Source organism: Oculina patagonica, chromosome 4 (assembly GCF_052425735.1).
Source record: "Oculina patagonica isolate OP01 chromosome 4, crgOcupat, whole genome shotgun sequence".
NCBI classification, from domain to species: Eukaryota; Metazoa; Cnidaria; class Anthozoa; order Scleractinia; family Oculinidae; genus Oculina; species Oculina patagonica.
In genome coordinates, this window is record NC_135761.1 from 16,462,452 (window position 1) to 16,481,970 (window position 19,519).

A 19,519-nucleotide genomic window follows, 5' to 3' on the forward strand; every position below is an offset into this window, starting at 1 on the left:
TAGCCGTAGCGTGATTTCTGGCCGCAAAATAATTGAGGTTATTTGTTCCTTAAGATGTTCAAAGATAATGTTTGTTTATGGTTAAGATGCCAACCACTAATTTCAGAACAGTTTAGACCAAAAATCTGCGAAATCTTCGTGACATAGTCCCTTTAACAAGTTAGGGAACCACTTGTTTAATACGTTGAAACAAAAATTACCAATTGCCAACTTGAACACACACCAACCTGAAGTCTTCCTAGTTTGATTTTCACTCCACTACAGAATTCTCTTTTGAATGAAGCCAACAGTTCAAGAGTTTCCTGAAAATGCTTGCCTCTGAAAAGATTAAAAGAGAAAGACACGATGAATGGGTTGAACATGCATCCACCTCACAGTTCTCTGTCGAAACTGTTTCGCCAAGAACTGACCAAAGTTAACCCACACAGTTACAGTAGAAACCCGATATAACGATACGCTAAGGGAGCAGCAAAATTTTATCGTTTTATCGAGGAATCGTTATATCGAAACTCCCGAATATCGTTATATCGGGGTAAACTTAACAAGTAAAAGATAAATAAAGTGTTGCTGTGTAGCACTTTGGCTTAAACGTTTGTGTAAATTATTTGTTGGAAAAGTGCTTATTTGTTCTTGACAAAAAGAGAGACCTTTCGGGGAAACCCCTTCTTCAGTCTAAAAGGAGGCCTAATAGTTACACGTTTTAAACGTTTAAACTTAACAAGGACTTTTTACTGCATATTAAAGGAGGATAAAAATGATAAAGTTGATAAAAGCTCAAAAGTACATAAAATTGTGGGTTTTGGACTACAATCCTTAAGAGTTTCTAATAAAGCAATTAGACTACTCGCCCTCGTTTTCTATGAGCGATAGTCAACTCGGCTGCGCCTTGCTGACTATTCGCTCACAGAAAACTTGGGCCCGTAGTCTTAAGGTGGATTTCCACAATGTATGAACGGCTTGCGTACACGTTTACGCAAGCCGTTCATACATTGTCTCTAAATTTTCTCACGCCCGTAAACGCACGTAAAAAAATTAAATTACGCGTCAGTGAAAATCCAGCATAATAGTCAATTAGTTCTTACCGTAAATTTTTTTCTCGCAATAAGAGACACAGCGTTGGTCGGCCTCTCATGTTCCAATTGTTTCGCACGAACTCCAAATTTGTCTGTTTAACAGAAGCAGAGAAAATTTTGTACGTGAAATGGAGGTGTAAAATATGTTGGCTGTGGACAAAAGGCAATAACACCATTTGCGTCCATACATCCTTGAAGCGTAAGGAATTTAACACTTAGTTTGACTTTTAAAACCTCTACGGTTTTGTCTGTTACGTGTAACTTTTGACCAATGAAACGTTTGCGGTCAAGTCGCGAAATTGACAACGTTTTGGCGCCATACGATCATGTTTTCTTCACGAGTTTACAATATTTTCAAGATTTGCCCGCTTACTTCGATGAAAGTCTGCTCGGAAAAAAATATTAAAATCGAAAGGAGAAAAGTTGACTAGTTTGGAAAAAATTATCGTCCAGGAGTCGCTTTAAAGCAAGATTTTCAATGACTGATTTATTTGTCCGATGTGAGACACGTAACCAGATAAAACCGCTAGCGTTTTGCGCTAAATTCGTCACCCTTCATGGATGAACGTAAATGGTAGTAAGCAACTCAAATTGCGCCTGCGTAAATAGACCATTTTACAGTTGTTGTAGTGACTGGCTTGAATGGGAGTGGGGTGGGTTTTTTTTTTTTTTTTTTTTTTTTTTTTTTTAATGAAAAATAATAAAATTAAAAAAAAAAATACATTGTAGCAAATAACGGTGGTCGGTTATAGATGGGAAACCGCAGGGAATGTCAACTAACGTTGGACATAGTTAGTAGAGGGGACTAACTAGGCGTTGGAGGGATCTACACTGACTTTATAAGAAGTTCGGCCAACGCGTATAAAACTAAATGACATAATTTACATACTGACAGTATTATTATCATCAAAAGAAACTACACTGTTAATTACCTTTAATAAAATATGGATACCGACAGAAAACGTTGTAACAATAAAATTCTAATTTAAACGATACAAATATGTAATTCGCTGCTGTTACCAAAAACTAGCAGTGAACAAATCATTGCTGGGATTTCCTTTTTTTTAGCACTGTTTACACGGACACGGTTTCATTTGTAACCGCATTGAAAGCGATGCGGTTACGCCTTTCGTTTACACGGCACCGATCGAGACCGCTACTGTAACCGGGTCGTTTTGAAAACGCTGTCAAAAGTGGAGCGTTTTCAAAACGATACGGATTTGTTGTCGTGTAAACGGTCACAAAACGGCGAAACCGCACCGATTTGAAAACGGCAATGTATTTTGGCACGAATTGGCTGGCTCGCGACGGGTAAACATGGTGAACCTCGCATAGAGAGCAGCGCTTGCTTATACAATCACATCCGAAAACAGTCGAAAAATCTTTAAATAGGCTCCGTGTAAACACTTCGAAACCGTGTAATTTTTGATGAGGTTTCGAGGTCATGAAATCGCGTCGATTGGAAACCGTGTCCGTGTAAACGATGCCTTAATGTTCATTGGAACTGGATTTCTCGCCCTCCCGATAACTTGAACCAAAAATCGTTCCCGGTGGATTTTCTTCACTCAGTCAAACACTAGACTGTCCACAGTGAGTCCCCTATTTTTCCGTGAAGTCGTAGAGATCGATCGTTGAGTCTGACGGGCCGTCATCTTGGCTAATGAACACGAGTGAAAACTGGGGAGAGTGCAAAAATCCCGTCGGCTGGGATGCGGGTGTTTATAGAGTGGGTGTGGGGGAGCTTGCCTCCCTGCCCACGGAGTTTTTGCACTCTCCCCAGTTTTGGCTTGGGTTCATGAACCAAGATGGCGGCCCGTCAGACTCAACGATCGATCTCTACATGTCACCGCATGTCCGCCATTTTTTAGCTTGTTTAGTCCGATCATGATTGAATAAACTACCTCGATAAGGTAGTTTCAATCATGATCAGACTAATCATGTTTCAATTATGATTCGCGCAATGCACTGCCTGATGTGAACACTTTTCACTACGAAACATGTTTCATTCGTGATCAGACTAATCATGTTTCGGCATAATGTGAACGCAGCTTAAGAAATCAGGTTTCCAGTGTATAACTCATCATGGTGAGCTTAACCCGCAGGAAATGGAGTTGGATTGGGCATGTATTGAGGAAGGACTCCGGCGATGTGGCTAAAGAAGGTTTATTCTGGACACCAGAGGGAAAGCGAGCACGGGGAAGGCCTAGAACAACTTGGCGAAGGTCGGCCGAGAAAGAACTTAAGTCCCTGCACCTGACCTGAAATGGCCGGATCCGGAAGGCGGCACAAGACCGCTCCCGCTGGAGAGAGACTGTAGAGGCCTTATGCGTCCAATGGCGCGATAAGGATTGATGATGATGAGTGTATAACTGCTTGTTGTGGTTTGACAGCACTGTTACCTTTATTTCATCGATAAGAAGAGACATGTCCAGGGCCATGTAGAAATCAGTCTCGTCCAAAAGTTTAGGATAAGTTACAACTGTTTTGCCCAAGATGCGGTAGATCTACATAGAAAGAAAGAAAAAAATAGAGTAGTGACTAAACCTCCTCTACAACGCAGAAAAATAGGAAACAGAAACTCCCTGAAGAAGATGAAGTGTTCAACATGACACGAGCATGGGACAAAGAAAAATTCTGAGTCCCCGACGGGAATCAAACCCATGGCCTCCCAGATACAGGTTGGGTGCTCTAACCAACTGAACCGAACTTAGAATTTGCCATCTTTATTATTTACTAGAAACTCCTTGAGTAGCTCAACAAACATTTCCTAAAAACACGGCCGTAACTAGCAAGGGGCAAGACGTGGCACTTACCTCGTCTAAATTTTTATCTAAAATTAAAAAAAAATATATTTTGTTTGAAAATAATCCCCAGTTGAAAAAGATTCATTTTTATCAAGAAGTACCTCATGGAAAATGTCTCTGTCTAAACCTTTCTGGAGGCATGCCCCCAGAACCCACAAGCAAGATCTTGCTTCGTCTATATGGCAAAGGTCTGGTTTTATACCGCCCTACTAAAAACAGCATTTGATCGTGGACTTTAACATCAACAAACTGCAGTGAGCATTTTTAAGTCTAATATTTGTAAGCTTCAATTCTAAGAAGAGATGTAAAGCGCTAGAGAAATATTGATTTACCTTACTAGTTCCCAGGCTTCCTATTGGCCTCGGTGGACGACCAGACAGGCCGAGTTTACGATTGACACCAAGTCTCTTATAGGCCTAGACAGTAACAAAACAATATCAACATTAGTTTAGGAAGGGTTAAAGTGACATATTGGAGAAGTTATTTCAATAATAGCGTCCACGCATCAACCGTTACACCCCTTAAACGGTGCTGGCCGCTGATTTAGTAATTACTTTTCGCAATATTAAGGACACTTTTCCAACCGTTTTCAATTGGAGATCACGAAAAAGTAAATACAAAACTACTGTATTGAACCAACAAAAGTCAAGAATACAACAAGTCGTAAACAATTTTTAGATAATCTACTTGTCCAAGTCTCAAGTTTGTATGGTACTCCGTACTCGAGTTATCCGTCAAAATGTTCCACACAAATTTAGAGAGCACAGTATGGAGAAGCAATGTTGGCACCCAAGCCATTGGGCACCAACATGGCCGCCGGAAATCAATGAAAACATCTCGAATTCACTACTGCTATAAAAAGGGGTCAGTTTACCCTAGACCCTAATAAACAAGAAAACATTCAGCTTTCTCGCCAAACCTCGACTGTTGTCAGATTGTTAAAAATTACAGGATAGTGGTATTTTTTAAGTATACGTGACAGCCTTTTGGCGTCCATCTTAATGCCCTGTTTTTTTTTTTTCATGTCAAAATGCTCTATCAGAAAGACGGCAGGTGCTATCGCGCTAAAAACCTGCAACAACATATTTTTAAGGATCTCTAACAGCTAGTAAAGGATAACAACTGAGAGGTCTTGCAATTTTGGATTTTAGAAATTTGATGACGCCACGTGAAAACCACGAATTATCAGTATTGAAAGATTACCTTGACTAGCTCTGACGGCGGCCAGATCTGTATCGGTTCAATTTGTTGTGGAGTTTGCGTCTCAATTCCAAATGTTGCCAATGTAGTCTGTAAACTGAAAATCACACGTATGTATAGTTTACACAACTATAATTGTTCATAAATGGACATACTGTAAACGGTTCAACACCAAAGCAGTCACACAGTTTCGGGTCGGTTAGCATCTCTCACAAGGTATCACACAAATGGCTCACTACCCTTCCAGAGAACAATAGCACGGGAACAATGCCCCTAGCCACAAAGACAATGGCTGCGGTCACATCTACGACGTAACTTAAGTTTAAGTTACGTGACGTCATACCTAACTATAGTTAGTGTTTTCGGTCGTCTTTACGGTCATACCAGTGGAGTTAATTATCGTTAAATCTGATAAGCTTTTGGATATGACATGACAGCCCTTGTTGTTGATCTGTGTCTAATTGTTCCTCTATTTTTGCACGGCATCTCGGCGTTGAATAAAATAAAATAAAGTAAGGATGCGCTTTTCGTGGCTTTTCGAGGAAATTTCGCTTGAAACGAAATCTCTTCGACAATTCGCGACATTTCGCCGAATTTTCGCGACGTCTATTGTTTCGATTTGCGTGAACTTTCGCGCAGTTTTCCGCTGTGTGCGGTAATTTGTCGCGAACTTTCGTGCGATAATTCGTGAACTTTCGCGCGAAGTTTCGAGTCTTTTCGAGCAAAGTTCGCTATGATGTAAATGTGAATCTTTCCTCTCAATCGTTCTCTTGTGCCGGCCTGAAACACAGAGAAAGCGTGTTTACAGATATAAATTCTTAATTACATCGTAAAATTGTTCTTTAAACTTACCTCGTTAGTGCACGAATAAAACGTAAATATAAACTTCTTCCCAAATGACAAAAACATTGAAGTTTCATGACGAAAAGTTCACATTCGCGAGAAAAACTACCGAGAACAATATGAATGTCGTGTAAAAACACACAATGTTTCCCACTGTAGTGCTTGTCCCCGCGCGAAATTGTGTTTACTGCTACTACCGTAATTATTCGGCTATAAGCCGACCCTGGCTATAAGCCGAGACCCTAAACTTTCGGTTTTCAGAACCAGTTCGAGTCTGACAAAAAATAAACCCAAAACATTCGGCTATAAGCCGAGACCGAGTTTTTCCTTCAAACTACAAAACAATCCACGTGCAGCAAATCAACATATTTGTTAAATCACAACTACATGTATGCAATCGAAAAAACAACAAAAGAAATTACTAATAAATGGTGAATTTATTTAGATCTGTACATACGCGTGACGAAAAATTCACCTGAGTTTAGAATCCCATCTCAAACAATCACGCATTCTTCTGAAGAATTAGTGGTTATTGATCATCATACCAAAAGCTACTAGTTTTCAAACAACTAAATCTTCCGATGAAAGTTGTTGCTGAGGTAGAGACCGTTCAAAACAACTGCAAAATTGCCAGAGAATACGGGATGAATACTGTTCAGTTCGTTGCAAAATATTTCACAAGTCGCCAGTGAGCAGATAAAGCGGATGAACTTTAGATGTTATAACACGAAACGCCATGCTGTTGTCGGTATTTGTCGAGTATTCTGAATTCAATCAAACTTTCGAAGTGGTTTCTTTTAGCAAAGAAGTCGTGGTATTAAAAGTTTGTAGTTTTGAACAAAAATATTACATCTAGCCAGCCGCTTTCTGATAGATCGTGTTACAATGTTTGCCAAGCGCGTGAGAACAGCCGCTTCTGATTGGTCAGTTTCTGACGTCGCCAAAGCAAGTCAAAACAATCGATTCTTTCTTTCTTCTCTTGAAGTGTCACGTTAGCGGTGATTCTGCATAAAACTTTTAAAAAGCTGAAGGAAAAGAAACAGTCTCAGGCAGAAATTTACTTGTGGAAGAGATTGCGAGGAAATTGTTCAATACATGCAAGATTTTGAATGATCTCGACCGCTCAAAAGACGATCACGCACGCCGACAAAATAATATTCCAGAGCGAGCCGATGGATGACCGCAGTTCCAGCCTACTAGTAAATAGCGAAGGAAAGACGAATGAAAACTTCATTCTTAACGTTTCTTCACTAAACCAAATGGCTTTTTAGGAGCCGCCATTTAAATAAAAGGTAATGAACAAGAATTAATAACAAATGCTTGTTAATTTTCATTATCGATGATCGCTCGGCTTATAGATGAAATATGTACACATCGACAGCACTGTATGTCAAATCGAGCCAAGCCAGCGAACTTGCTTAAAAACCTTTTGCAAATGCCGCGTGAGTACCCTTTATATATGTTAGTTGCGTGCTTTATTCGCTTAATGATCAATACGTACCATTTTTACTTAAATTCGGAATGCATTTGCGAGCAAAACAAAGATATCTTTCGTGTATGTTACATGACCATCCGACCGAACGATCCCGTAGCGGAGTCTGCACGTAGAAAAGCGAACTATTGTTGAGAGTCTAGCGAAATTTATTGTCTCACCTAGCGAAATTTCGCGAATTATCGGTGAGGCAGCGAAAGTTCTAGAAAATATCGTTCTTTGTTCCAGCGAAAGTTCGCGCGAAATGTCGTGAAATGTCGCGAAGTTCGCAACGAATTTTTTCGCGAACTTTCGCGCGAAAGTTCGGGAGAACAAAGAACGAAATTCGCGCATTTCGTTTGCATTACTTTTTCACAATACTGTAGACGCCGAAAAATTCAAGCTTTTTTTGCTAACATTGGGGATATGTAATTTCTTGGCATGTTGTTTTTCTTTTTTCCCTTCCCTTCACGCTTTGTTTTGCATATTTATGTTCATCTCGCACGTGCAAAAAGAATTGTCGCATTCTGATTGGTTTTTCGTTTGTAAACTGAAGACTAACCCATGAACCCTGCTTGGGTATAACTATATCTAGTCTGTATTGTTTTGGATCAGCGAGGCGTAATTTTTCTAACTATAGTTAAGGTAAACAGAGAAGCAGTCACATTACGAAAATAGCTAACTATAGTTATGCCCGTCTTGACTATAGTTAACTATGTGACCGCAGCCAATAGCAACTGCTAAACTAGAGGACCAGAAGAATAACAGGCCTGCAAGAGCTGCTACACTGCAGTCATTTCCTGCGCTTTTCAAGGCTAACATTTTCTTCTTTTGTGTGGTAGTTATAACTTTTTGTTTACATTTTACAAGAGGCGTTTATAAAGGCAATACACACAGTAATAATATACAAGCAGCAATTTCTCCATTCTAATTGGCTAAGAACACGTCAATTTATCCCAAACCAGTGCAAAAAGTGTAATTGGCAGTGCAAAACGTGTAATTGGCAGTGCAAAACGGTGTAATTGACAACAGCATGAAAAATACATCTTGAACAAACAAAATTGCAGACGAAAGTGAGACAAAATTTAAACTTAATAACGCAATTTTAATTAAAAGACTTGAAAACGACGCAAAGTACAGAAGAACAACAAACATTACTTACTGTAAAAGACGTAGAATTATCAAAAAGGCAAAGAGGACAAGACATAAACTAAACTCGAAATAAGCTCACGGCCGACGGCCGATAGTAAATTAAAATTCTCGCCGAAACATTGCTTCACTTCTCTGAAGCGAAACGCGAAGAAGTACTGACCAAGGAACCGGTTCCCTAGTTTTGAACAAAGAAGGAGCAAGCATTTCATTTCATGATTGTTTAATAATAGCCGAAGCTTGTTTATTTAAAAGCTCGCTCAACAACAAAAGGCACAAAAGATAGTTTTACAACTGTAAGAGGCAAATCTAACCTGTAAAACGTCCAGTGAAATCAGGTAGCAATGCGGAGTTGTAGCAGAGTGCTCATCTGTACTAAGAAAATCCGTTCGGTAGATTTTTATAGTTCAGTATTTCAGTTCGGTATTCTAGTTTGACTAATTTGTCAGCTAGAGCAACATGTGTTGAACTGAGGTTGATTTCTGTTCGGGCGAACACAAACACAGCACGGATAAAACGTTCCAAAAAAATACCTCTCAGCCAAGAACAGCAGCAGAACCTTAGGAATTTTTTCCTTGCTTTGTCATTCACATTCTTCAAATTCAACGGCGAAAAGAGTCAAAAGACTGTTCTGAAAACTTTTCATGCAGCACTTCCAGAGAGTGAATGAATATTTACGCATGAATTCACACGTCAAAATTTTTAGCCAGGCGCTACTCGGAAGTTGTCACGAAAATTATCAAAGCGTGACCGAAATTGTCGCTTGTATATTATTAACAAGTAATCACATGATTTTTCTCGTGCAATTTGGAATAAATAAGCACTTGTAAATTTTTCAAAGGCTACAAATTGCACTTGCCCTGCGGGCTCGTGCAATTTTGTTAGCCTTTGAAAAATTTACTCGTGCTTATTTATTCTAAATTGCACTCGAAATCATGTGATTACTGGTACTAATAGAACCTTTGCGAACAATTTTCAACAACTCAAAGGAATACATTAAAAATGCTTACTTTCTGCTTTCCGAGATTAAAGAAACTTGCACCACCAAGTCGGAGTCCACAACCTTGAACAAAGCACACAACAGTTAAACACAAGAAGTACAACTAAGATATTAAAGTCAAGTTTACTATTTACTGTTTACAAAGAGACTGACTCTTGATTCGATTCTTTCAATATTTTATAAAAATACCGCAAGTTCCCACTACTTTCCTGGTTAGCTCATGAACCCAACTTGATGGCTAGAGATAGTACGTTTGCTTGTGCTTGTGCAATTGATGATTGCCTATCAAATTTCGGAAACTCTTTGAGTAGTATTTGGAGGAAACTCCCAAAAGGTACGCCATGAGCCAAGTGGCCCAAACTGCCTGAGCTTATATCTTGGTTTCTGTAGCATTAAGTGGCTAGGAATATTTCTACTCCCCCCTGGATGGGATGCTAGTCCATCGCAGTGTAGCCCCCTCCCCAGCATTATCTCGCCGGCACCCATTTATACACCTGGCTGTAGAGAGGCACTATAGATGAGAGTTAAGTGTCTTGCCCAAGAACACAACACAGTGATCCTGGTCAGGGCACGAACCCGGACCGCTCCATCCGGAGTCCAGCACGCTAACCATTAGGCCACCGTGCCTCCCACAAAATCCCCAAAGGCACATCAAATTAGTCCCACGATGAATCAGTGACACAAATAAACCAAAGCACTGCAAAACGCCTTTACCCTAAATGACGTGTATCTGTAGCTACTGTGACCAAAGCGATTTTTAGCCGAGTGCGACAAGTGCCTTCCGATAGGATCGATTTCATTCACATCCAAGAGACCGTCATCTGGAAAAAGAAAAAAAGAAAATGGTTCAAGAAATAGGCCATTTACCCTTTGCCTCTGTTTCAAAACAAGTCTACGTACAAAACCGTTCAAATGAAAATGAATTCGATTTGCATGAAAATGTAACTGTAGATGAAACTCCTTTTCATATGAATGGTTTCGCACATAGATTCGTTTCGAAAGGGTAACTCGGAAATGGCCTATTAGAAGTACATGAAAATGCTTTACTAAAGTTTACACTGCAACAAAATGCAATGTTTTTTATACGCTTTAACGCTAAGTTTTTGCCGTAGAGATTTTTAGGTTTCTTGCAATCCAAACATGATGCCATACGTTCAGAATAGAACATTAGAGATGATTGAGGTTTTTGAAGGAGGAGAATGGGTTTGGTGGATTTGAAATAAATAACAAATTAAAATTTAAAAATTTGGAATAGGTCGATGGACACCAACAAGCCTGCTTTTAATTACATGCTTTTGTGGCGTGATTTGAACGTGACTTGAATTAACGCGAATTGGAGGGAAACTTACTCTTGAATACAGTCAACTCTCTCTAAAACGGACACCGTCGGGACGGGCTCCAACTGTACGTCTTAAGGTGGATTTCCACTGACGCGTAATTTTTTACGTGCGTAAAAAAATTTAGAGACAATGTATGAACGACTTGCGTTAACGTGTACGCAAGTCGTTCATACAATGTCTCTAAATTTTTTACGCACGTAAATATTTACGCGTCAGTGGAAATCCACCTTTAGAGAGGTGTCCGTCTAATAGGGAGTTTAGTTACAGCAAAATTACTGAAAAATAGCAGGGACGGAACCAACATCATGGGTCCGTCTTACGGAGGTGTCCGTCTTATAAAGGTGTCCGTTAAGAGAGAGTTGACAGTAAAGGAAATTAACGCAAAAGAGAAGGAAAATTTTAAAATAAAGGAAATTAACGCGAGGGTAACACATTAAGAAAGTAAAGTTTGCGGCGACAACACGAACAAATTAAAATTAACATTGAATGTTTTTGGCAAATCACAAGAAGGCCCGAAGTTAACTACCTTTCTAAAAGCATGCATAAACTGAAAATATCGTAAACAATGTACCCGCAAACTATGTCTGGACGGGATAGAGAATTTGGGGTAATATTAATGAAAATTGAGGTCGTGGATATAAATGTTTTACTTAATTAATGCCGAAGAAATTAACGCCGACAAAAATTAACGCAACTTAAATTTACGCGAATTTTAAAAATTCGTTATTCGCGTTAGTTTCATGGAGCGTAATTTCCTATAATAAGGTGTATTGTGTTTTGTACAGTAAGTCTTACATAACAGATTCATTATGATCAAGAGTGATTGTCCCCACATGAAAAGGTCGCCATCCTCGTTACTTGGTAATCGAACTTGGGAATGTGGATTTTTTCGCTCCTTTTCCAGGTATATTTTTGGAACATAGTAGTAATGTGGAATCAGTTCACCTACAGTGTGAAAAAAAGAGAAAAGAAAAGACAAAGTGTCACAGCATTGATATAATACATGTAGGCCTGAAAGGACGTGATTTCATCGTTCATGTACGGCGTTCACGATTTAGATGCTTACAAAAATAACTATGGTTTTAACCTTAACTTGTTGACATTATGCACTTTTCATGTAACAAAGGGCTACAAAAAGTCGTTCACTGTGATGTACAAAATTATCTTAAATTAAAAAAAGCTAAAATAATACTGTGGAATCCTGATTTCTGGAACTTCCAAGGAAAACCAAATTTTGTCCGAGAAATCGGGAGTTTGATTTATTGTGGGTAAAATTTCAGCGTCGACAAAGTAATGAAAATTCAAGGGAAACCACTTTTGGTTCGATAAATCGAGAGGTTCAAACAATCAAGGAATCAGGATTCTACTGTAGTTTTCTTTTGGTGCGCCATCTTAACTGAAACATTCACGCAGTTATTTACACTAGAACTTAATTTCATGTAAATTACGTTTCCCGCGTCACTGCCGTGTCCCACTGGGACAGACTCTTTGCTCGACTTTGTGCATAATTGTATAAATATTTTTTTAAAAAAACCGTTAGCAGTTGTTGGCAACGCTCGTTTCTATAAAAATCGATATCAAACCTTAGGCTATCTTAATTTGCTGGCGATTCATTCGGGAAAAATTCTGTAAGTTTATGTTCTTTTGTTTCTTTGTTTTTATTTCGCTAGGTTTGTTGTAAATATTTATTTTGTTGCTGTTCTTTCTTTTTTCCTAGTCAAACTCGTAGTTGTAGATGATAATAAATGTGCGATGTTTGGAGGTCCTGTTTGATGATTATGCTACTCTTATGCGACGATAACATTAACAAATTCTACACTTAGATAGATAGATAGATAGATAGATAGATAGATAGATAGATAGATAGATAGATAGATAGATAGATAGATAGATAGATAGATAGATAGATAGATAGATAGATAGATAGATAGATAGATAGATAGATAGATAGATAGATAAAACTTTATTTTAACACGATAATAACAAATTAGCTAAAAGCTTGTGGGGTCGTGTATTTAAATTTAACTAGGTTAAGATTAAAATTACAATTAAAATATTAACCTTACTTACAACCTCACCAGATTCATTGTTTAAAAGCAGGTCATCTTGCAGTTTTCTGATGTACTTTTCTGCAGTTTCTTTATCATTCTTGAAAAGAGCTAAATTTGAAATAACAAAACATTACGTAAGACAAGTGACTGAATGTTTTGCATCAAATTGAATGAATTCAGTATTAACTACAAGTTATACATGAAGAAAACCATTCTATTTTAAACCTTTCTCCGGATGCAGTTTATTCTGTTATGTCTACCTAATTACAGGATTTACATTGCTAAGACATGCCGCTTTTGACAATAGACCGAACTTAAAGGGGATAGGTCACGGTATTTTAGGTAATTCCATATATTTTCGTTCATAAAGAGCTCTAAACTTTAAATTGGCGGAACAAATAAAGTCTTTAAAAATAAAACTTAAGGTAAAAGCTGTTAAAAATTGATTTTTCTAAACGTTTTCGATCTGTTCGATCATCATCAGAGTGAAAAAATCTGCATACGCTCATCGTTCTTATAGTTCAGATAACACCAGTGATGTAATACCCGTTCCCATTGGGAACAAGGTGAGGTCCAGTGATTGCACTTGTTTGTTTAGTTCAGGGTGGTAGCGTGCAATGTAGAATGCTTCTTTTATTCTTCTTTTTAACCACGAGTGGGCAGTGGTTAAAACATTCCACGTGAACTTGTGATTAGGGTGTTTTCTGATGTGCTTGGCTGGCTCTGACTGCTTATTGACATCTGAATGTTCGTTAACACGAACCTCGAGGTTGCGTGCTGTTTCGCCAATGTATGTTACTCCACAATTACACTTGCCTTTGTAGATGACGTGTGACGGGTGTGTGATTTTGTCTTTTAACTTGAATATTGATTCCGTCTTGCGTGTTTGCCACATTATGAAGAAATTAAACCTCCATTTGGTGTACATGTTAAGCTTCTTTAAGAATTTCCTACTTTCTACTTCATTTGTTCTGCAGAAAGGGATGCGAATTCCAAGTTTAGGTCTTTCATCGAACCAGTGGACAGGAATTATTGTTTCGTCGCTTTTTGGGTTTTCAAAATCGCGGATGACTTCATTCACCAATTTCGTGGGGTATCCTGCTTTGATGAATGAATGTTTGATGACTTTGACTTCTGCTTGCCAATTGGTGGCTATTCTTTTTGCTCGATGTAGGGCCCCTAGAATAGTATTGCGCTTCCACCTTTCTGGGATGGCCGATTTCCAATGTACTTGTAGTTTACCCGGTTTTTGGTAGACGCTGGTGGTGAAGTTTCCCTCATGATGGTTGAAAGAGGTGTCCAGGAAGTGGCCAGGGTTTTCTTCCACGGTAAACTTGATGTTTGGATGGTAGCTGTTTAACTTATCAAGTAGACTGTCGGGAGCATTTGCCTTCCTTTTGCTAAAACAATCATCCACGTACCGGTCATAGAAAGGTAAATTCAGTGGTGTTACGATGTCTTCCTCTAGTTTGCACATAAAGATGTTGGCTAGGGTGGGAGACAATGGGTTCCCCATACTGCATCCATCTATTTGCTTGTACAATTGTCCGTTAAAACTGAACACAGTTCCTTTAGTGACTCTTTCCAGGAGACGCTTAAAGATTGTTCGGGGAGCAATCTGGGGCAGTTTGTGCTGTTTGTATATTTGGTCCAAGATGTGGTTTATGGTCTCGTCTAAAGGTATTTCAGTGAACAGAGAAGTGACATCATATGAGACAGCAATCTCATCCTCCTCAATCGTTCGGTCTTTCAGTTTTTCGGCGAAGTCCAGAGTGTTCTTAATAGTATGTTGGTTTTCGGCCAATGGTGCTAGGTATTTGGAAAGGGCTTTGGCTGTTTCATAAAAATATGTGCCACAGGTGCTGATGATAGGTCGGAGCTTGAGGTTGTCAGTTGTGATTTGATTATGGTCCTCAAACTTGTGGGTTTTTGCTGTAGCGTAGAGTCGGGCTGGTTGATTGGATACGGGGCGGATGTCTGTGTAGTGCAAAGCTGGTGAAGTATTTTTGCTGAAGTTTCGGTAGAGGAAATCTTGGAAGGAACTGAGGTCCGACAGCGTACTATCAGTTGTGGTTTCAGTACCGCGATATCCAGATATCGCGGATATTCATATTTTCCTTTTGTAATACCTTCTTCGATCATAGATTCAAGTTTTCCAATGTAAACTTCTCTGGAAATGATGACTACTGTGGAGTCTTTGTCACCACGCAGTACCGCGATATCTGGATATCGCGGTACTGAAACCACAACTGATAGTACGCTGTCGGACCTCAGTTCCTTCCAAGATTTCCTCTACCGAAACTTCAGCAAAAATACTTCACCAGCTTTGCACTACACAGACATCCGCCCCGTATCCAATCAACCAGCCCGACTCTACGCTACAGCAAAAACCCACAAGTTTGAGGACCATAATCAAATCACAACTGACAACCTCAAGCTCCGACCTATCATCAGCACCTGTGGCACATATTTTTATGAAACAGCCAAAGCCCTTTCCAAATACCTAGCACCATTGGCCGAAAACCAACATACTATTAAGAACACTCTGGACTTCGCCGAAAAACTGAAAGACCGAACGATTGAGGAGGATGAGATTGCTGTCTCATATGATGTCACTTCTCTGTTCACTGAAATACCTTTAGACGAGACCATAAACCACATCTTGGACCAAATATACAAACAGCACAAACTGCCCCAGATTGCTCCCCGAACAATCTTTAAGCGTCTCCTGGAAAGAGTCACTAAAGGAACTGTGTTCAGTTTTAACGGACAATTGTACAAGCAAATAGATGGATGCAGTATGGGGAACCCATTGTCTCCCACCCTAGCCAACATCTTTATGTGCAAACTAGAGGAAGACATCGTAACACCACTGAATTTACCTTTCTATGACCGGTACGTGGATGATTGTTTTAGCAAAAGGAAGGCAAATGCTCCCGACAGTCTACTTGATAAGTTAAACAGCTACCATCCAAACATCAAGTTTACCGTGGAAGAAAACCCTGGCCACTTCCTGGACACCTCTTTCAACCATCATGAGGGAAACTTCACCACCAGCGTCTACCAAAAACCGGGTAAACTACAAGTACATTGGAAATCGGCCATCCCAGAAAGGTGGAAGCGCAATACTATTCTAGGGGCCCTACATCGAGCAAAAAGAATAGCCACCAATTGGCAAGCAGAAGTCAAAGTCATCAAACATTCATTCATCAAAGCAGGATACCCCACGAAATTGGTGAATGAAGTCATCCGCGATTTTGAAAACCCAAAAAGCGACGAAACAATAATTCCTGTCCACTGGTTCGATGAAAGACCTAAACTTGGAATTCGCATCCCTTTCTGCAGAACAAATGAAGTAGAAAGTAGGAAATTCTTAAAGAAGCTTAACATGTACACCAAATGGAGGTTTAATTTCTTCATAATGTGGCAAACACGCAAGACGGAATCAATATTCAAGTTAAAAGACAAAATCACACACCCGTCACACGTCATCTACAAAGGCAAGTGTAATTGTGGAGTAACATACATTGGCGAAACAGCACGCAACCTCGAGGTTCGTGTTAACGAACATTCAGATGTCAATAAGCAGTCAGAGCCAGCCAAGCACATCAGAAAACACCCTAATCACAAGTTCACGTGGAATGTTTTAACCACTGCCCACTCGTGGTTAAAAAGAAGAATAAAAGAAGCATTCTACATTGCACGCTACCACCCTGAACTAAACAAACAAGTGCAATCACTGGACCTCACCTTGTTCCCAATGGGAACGGGTATTACATCACTGGTGTTATCTGAACTATAAGAACGATGAGCGTATGCAGATTTTTTCACTCTGATGATGATCGAACAGATCGAAAACGTTTAGAAAAATCAATTTTTAACAGTTTTTACCTTAAGTTTTATTTTTAACCTTTTATCGGCGAAATGTATAAAAATAAAGTCTTTATTGGCAAAATCACCGCCACATAACAAACAAGGATGATTTGCAAGCATTGTTATAGCAGCCGTCCCGCTAGAATATAAACTTGAAAAAAGTCGGGCCAACGTTTTTCGAGTTTACCAAGACGCAATCCGCTTTACATCTTCTCGAATTTTGCCCATCCATGCCCCTTTTTGTCCTTTCTGTGTTTCTTTTGAGTTCTTCTACAGTTTTAAGCCATTATTGTGATATTTCAGTTAATTCTATGAACAGTTGATCAGTGCCGGAATTGCCAAAAAAATGCGTGACATAGCCCCTTTAAGAGGAAGCGTTTTGGTACAGCTGTTTGTAAAACAAAAACATGGACAAACAAGCATACATACGCAGACTGTATGCGCGCTATCAAAAGGATGTAGAGCCCTTAAACATGTAAGCTAGAATTCAAACCAAGGCTAATGTTGTTGCAAAATACCTACACTGCAGAACCTGATGTAAAATTTATTTATGATAGTACCTAACTCCTGATTATTTTACGAAACATGTACTAATTACCATCTAGTGCGAGATAGATGAAGAAGATTGGCCATTCGTTCTCAATCCCATCGAATATCTGTGAAATATCAGATAAAATACATATCTATTAGCTTCATTCAGCGATTTTCCATCCTAAAAAAAACCTCACAAGTAGAACCTTTGTTAGCAACTCTCCTTTTTCTATGAAACATTATAATTATTAAATCATGTTCCAACATAAATTATGAACCGGGATGTCGCTTTCTCTGTTGACTATTTAACACAGTACGCTTTACTTAAGGTCGCGGGGGACACCTTAGGCTCATAATTATGCATTTATTTAAAGCGTATGCACGAAGTACAACGACTGACATCGACAACTTTACGAGATATTTATGACTGGATAAAAATATGGGCGCGTGCGCGTGATTTATAAAAAAAACCTGTTTCTTTGATATTTTTACCAATTTAAACAACATTAAGCGATATACGTTCATATAGATTGTAGGAAGTCTTTGAGCTTATTTTCATTTAAATTTGAATTTTTCTGCAACTTAGAGTAATCACAAAAATATTCGGCATAAACAATCGTGTCCTATTTAAAAACGCATTGTTCTCGTCATAAAAGCGTGGAATATAATTACCATAATTACATCTCCCTTGGTAAAATGATCGTATTTAGGTCGGGACACCTTCGGAATTCTCAAAGTTTTGACTTTTCCGACAATTTTGTGGCAGAGAATACAGCACGGATACAGAACTTCATGACTTGCCACTGCAGATAGGTAAACTTTGCATACTGTAGTGTGTCATAACAGAAGCGGAATTTTAAAAGAGCGCTTTTAGAAAGAGGTAGAAGACATTAAATTCAAATTTGCGCACTTAAACCGCCGTAATTTGCTGGCAAACTTTAAATTAAAAAATCCGCTTCTGTTATGACACTCTAGAGGTATTGACTGATTAGTTTTTGACAAGATCCCAGTGTGCTGTCTTCTACTCGTTCCGCAAACTCTGCCACAAAATCATGTTTTTCCCAGTTTGGCACTCACGAGGCTATAACATCGACGTTAAATGCAATCTACCAAATAAAAGACGACATTCACAATTTTTGATCATTTCTTTTTGTCTCTGTAAAATTTGAGCTTAATCGCACCAATAACAGCTGAGAAATAAGCGTTTTAAAAGATGCAGGTCAAGCAAAATTTCCCTTCATGAATTTATTCATGCTGTAGGTATCCCCTGCGACCTTAAGTAGCGTAAAATTCCAGTTGTAAGCCCCCCCTCCCCGCTTATAAGCCCCCCTGGATATAGGCCCATCTACCTGAAAACAAAAAAATACATTCGGTTATAAGCCCCACCCGCCGGATATAAGCCCTCCTCTGCTGAATGACAGTACTGGATAAGGTTAAATGTTGCTTTATTATGACTTTTTAACTTAAAAAACTTGGTCAACACTGCCGTGGCTCGTTTCGAAACGTTTTTTCTATTCCGCTTTTAACCCCTCCCGGATATAAGCCAACCCAAAATCCCCAACGAAGTTGTACATGTATAAGCCCAGGGCTTATAACCGGAATTTTACGGGATGCTACATGGGTAACAATTTGATTTTATGAGGGCATTCACAACTTAAGGCAGGGTTTTTGGAGGTAGACTTCAATTGACAGTGTAGTACCTGTAGTTCTCTCTTCTCGTAATATCTGCGATTCTTGTCTTCCACCACAGTCTTGTAACCGTCGCGCAAAAACCGTTTCAATCCATAGTTTCCCTTTAAAAGCAAACAAATTGAAAGCAATGCAAATTTTAGACAGGTCAATCTTTTATCAGGAACAACAGACAATGAGTTGCTTTGAGATACCGTGCTTGTCACAACAGTCTCATGACAGCTATTTTCATATTGCAACATCCTAAAAAAGAAGTTGCCCAAAGGCACGTCTCGCTAGCCATTAAAGGATCCTAGTCAGCCTCCGCCATTTTCTCTGCTATCTGAATTCGGACAAATTGCACAATACATGTTGAAAAGAAATCCTCGTCCATCCTTAATGTACATTTGCTTACTGAGGTCCTAAGCTGCCACAAATGCTTTTAAAAAATATTGGTGCTTATCTTTGACCAGTTACTCTATCATTCTTTTGTTTGTTTGAAGTGAAAAGTTGAAC

The 19,519-nt window shown here is 39.1% G+C and overlaps 3 protein-coding genes across 3 annotated transcripts in view; 1 reads left to right on the forward strand and 2 right to left on the reverse strand.

The window, feature by feature from the left end:
• LOC144649740 (phosphorylase b kinase regulatory subunit beta-like) overlaps positions 1-19,519 on the reverse strand; it is a 41,697-nt gene that overhangs the window by 11,653 nt on the left and 10,525 nt on the right. Inside the window, exons 10-20 of the mRNA XM_078509309.1 lie at positions 19,036-19,128; positions 17,403-17,460; positions 12,959-13,039; positions 11,676-11,825; positions 10,255-10,361; positions 9,551-9,603; positions 5,081-5,174; positions 4,210-4,293; positions 3,473-3,577; positions 1,083-1,165; positions 228-318 (exon numbers count right to left, since the gene is read on the reverse strand). Of these exons, the coding sequence (XP_078365435.1) occupies positions 228-318; positions 1,083-1,165; positions 3,473-3,577; positions 4,210-4,293; positions 5,081-5,174; positions 9,551-9,603; positions 10,255-10,361; positions 11,676-11,825; positions 12,959-13,039; positions 17,403-17,460; positions 19,036-19,128 (999 nt within the window). The remainder of the gene's footprint in view (positions 1-227; positions 319-1,082; positions 1,166-3,472; positions 3,578-4,209; positions 4,294-5,080; positions 5,175-9,550; positions 9,604-10,254; positions 10,362-11,675; positions 11,826-12,958; positions 13,040-17,402; positions 17,461-19,035; positions 19,129-19,519) is intronic.
• LOC144649755 (uncharacterized) lies at positions 13,408-16,531 on the reverse strand. Its single transcript, XM_078509335.1, has 2 exons — positions 16,408-16,531; positions 13,408-14,881 (listed from the first exon to the last, which is right to left on the reverse strand). Exons 1-2 carry the CDS (start codon positions 16,421-16,423, stop codon positions 13,446-13,448), a joined length of 1,452 nt encoding a protein of 483 aa, XP_078365461.1. The 5' UTR covers positions 16,424-16,531; the 3' UTR covers positions 13,408-13,445.
• LOC144649756 (uncharacterized) lies at positions 13,673-16,786 on the forward strand. Its single transcript, XM_078509337.1, has 2 exons — positions 13,673-13,771; positions 15,298-16,786. Exons 1-2 carry the CDS (start codon positions 13,756-13,758, stop codon positions 16,731-16,733), a joined length of 1,452 nt encoding a protein of 483 aa, XP_078365463.1. The 5' UTR covers positions 13,673-13,755; the 3' UTR covers positions 16,734-16,786.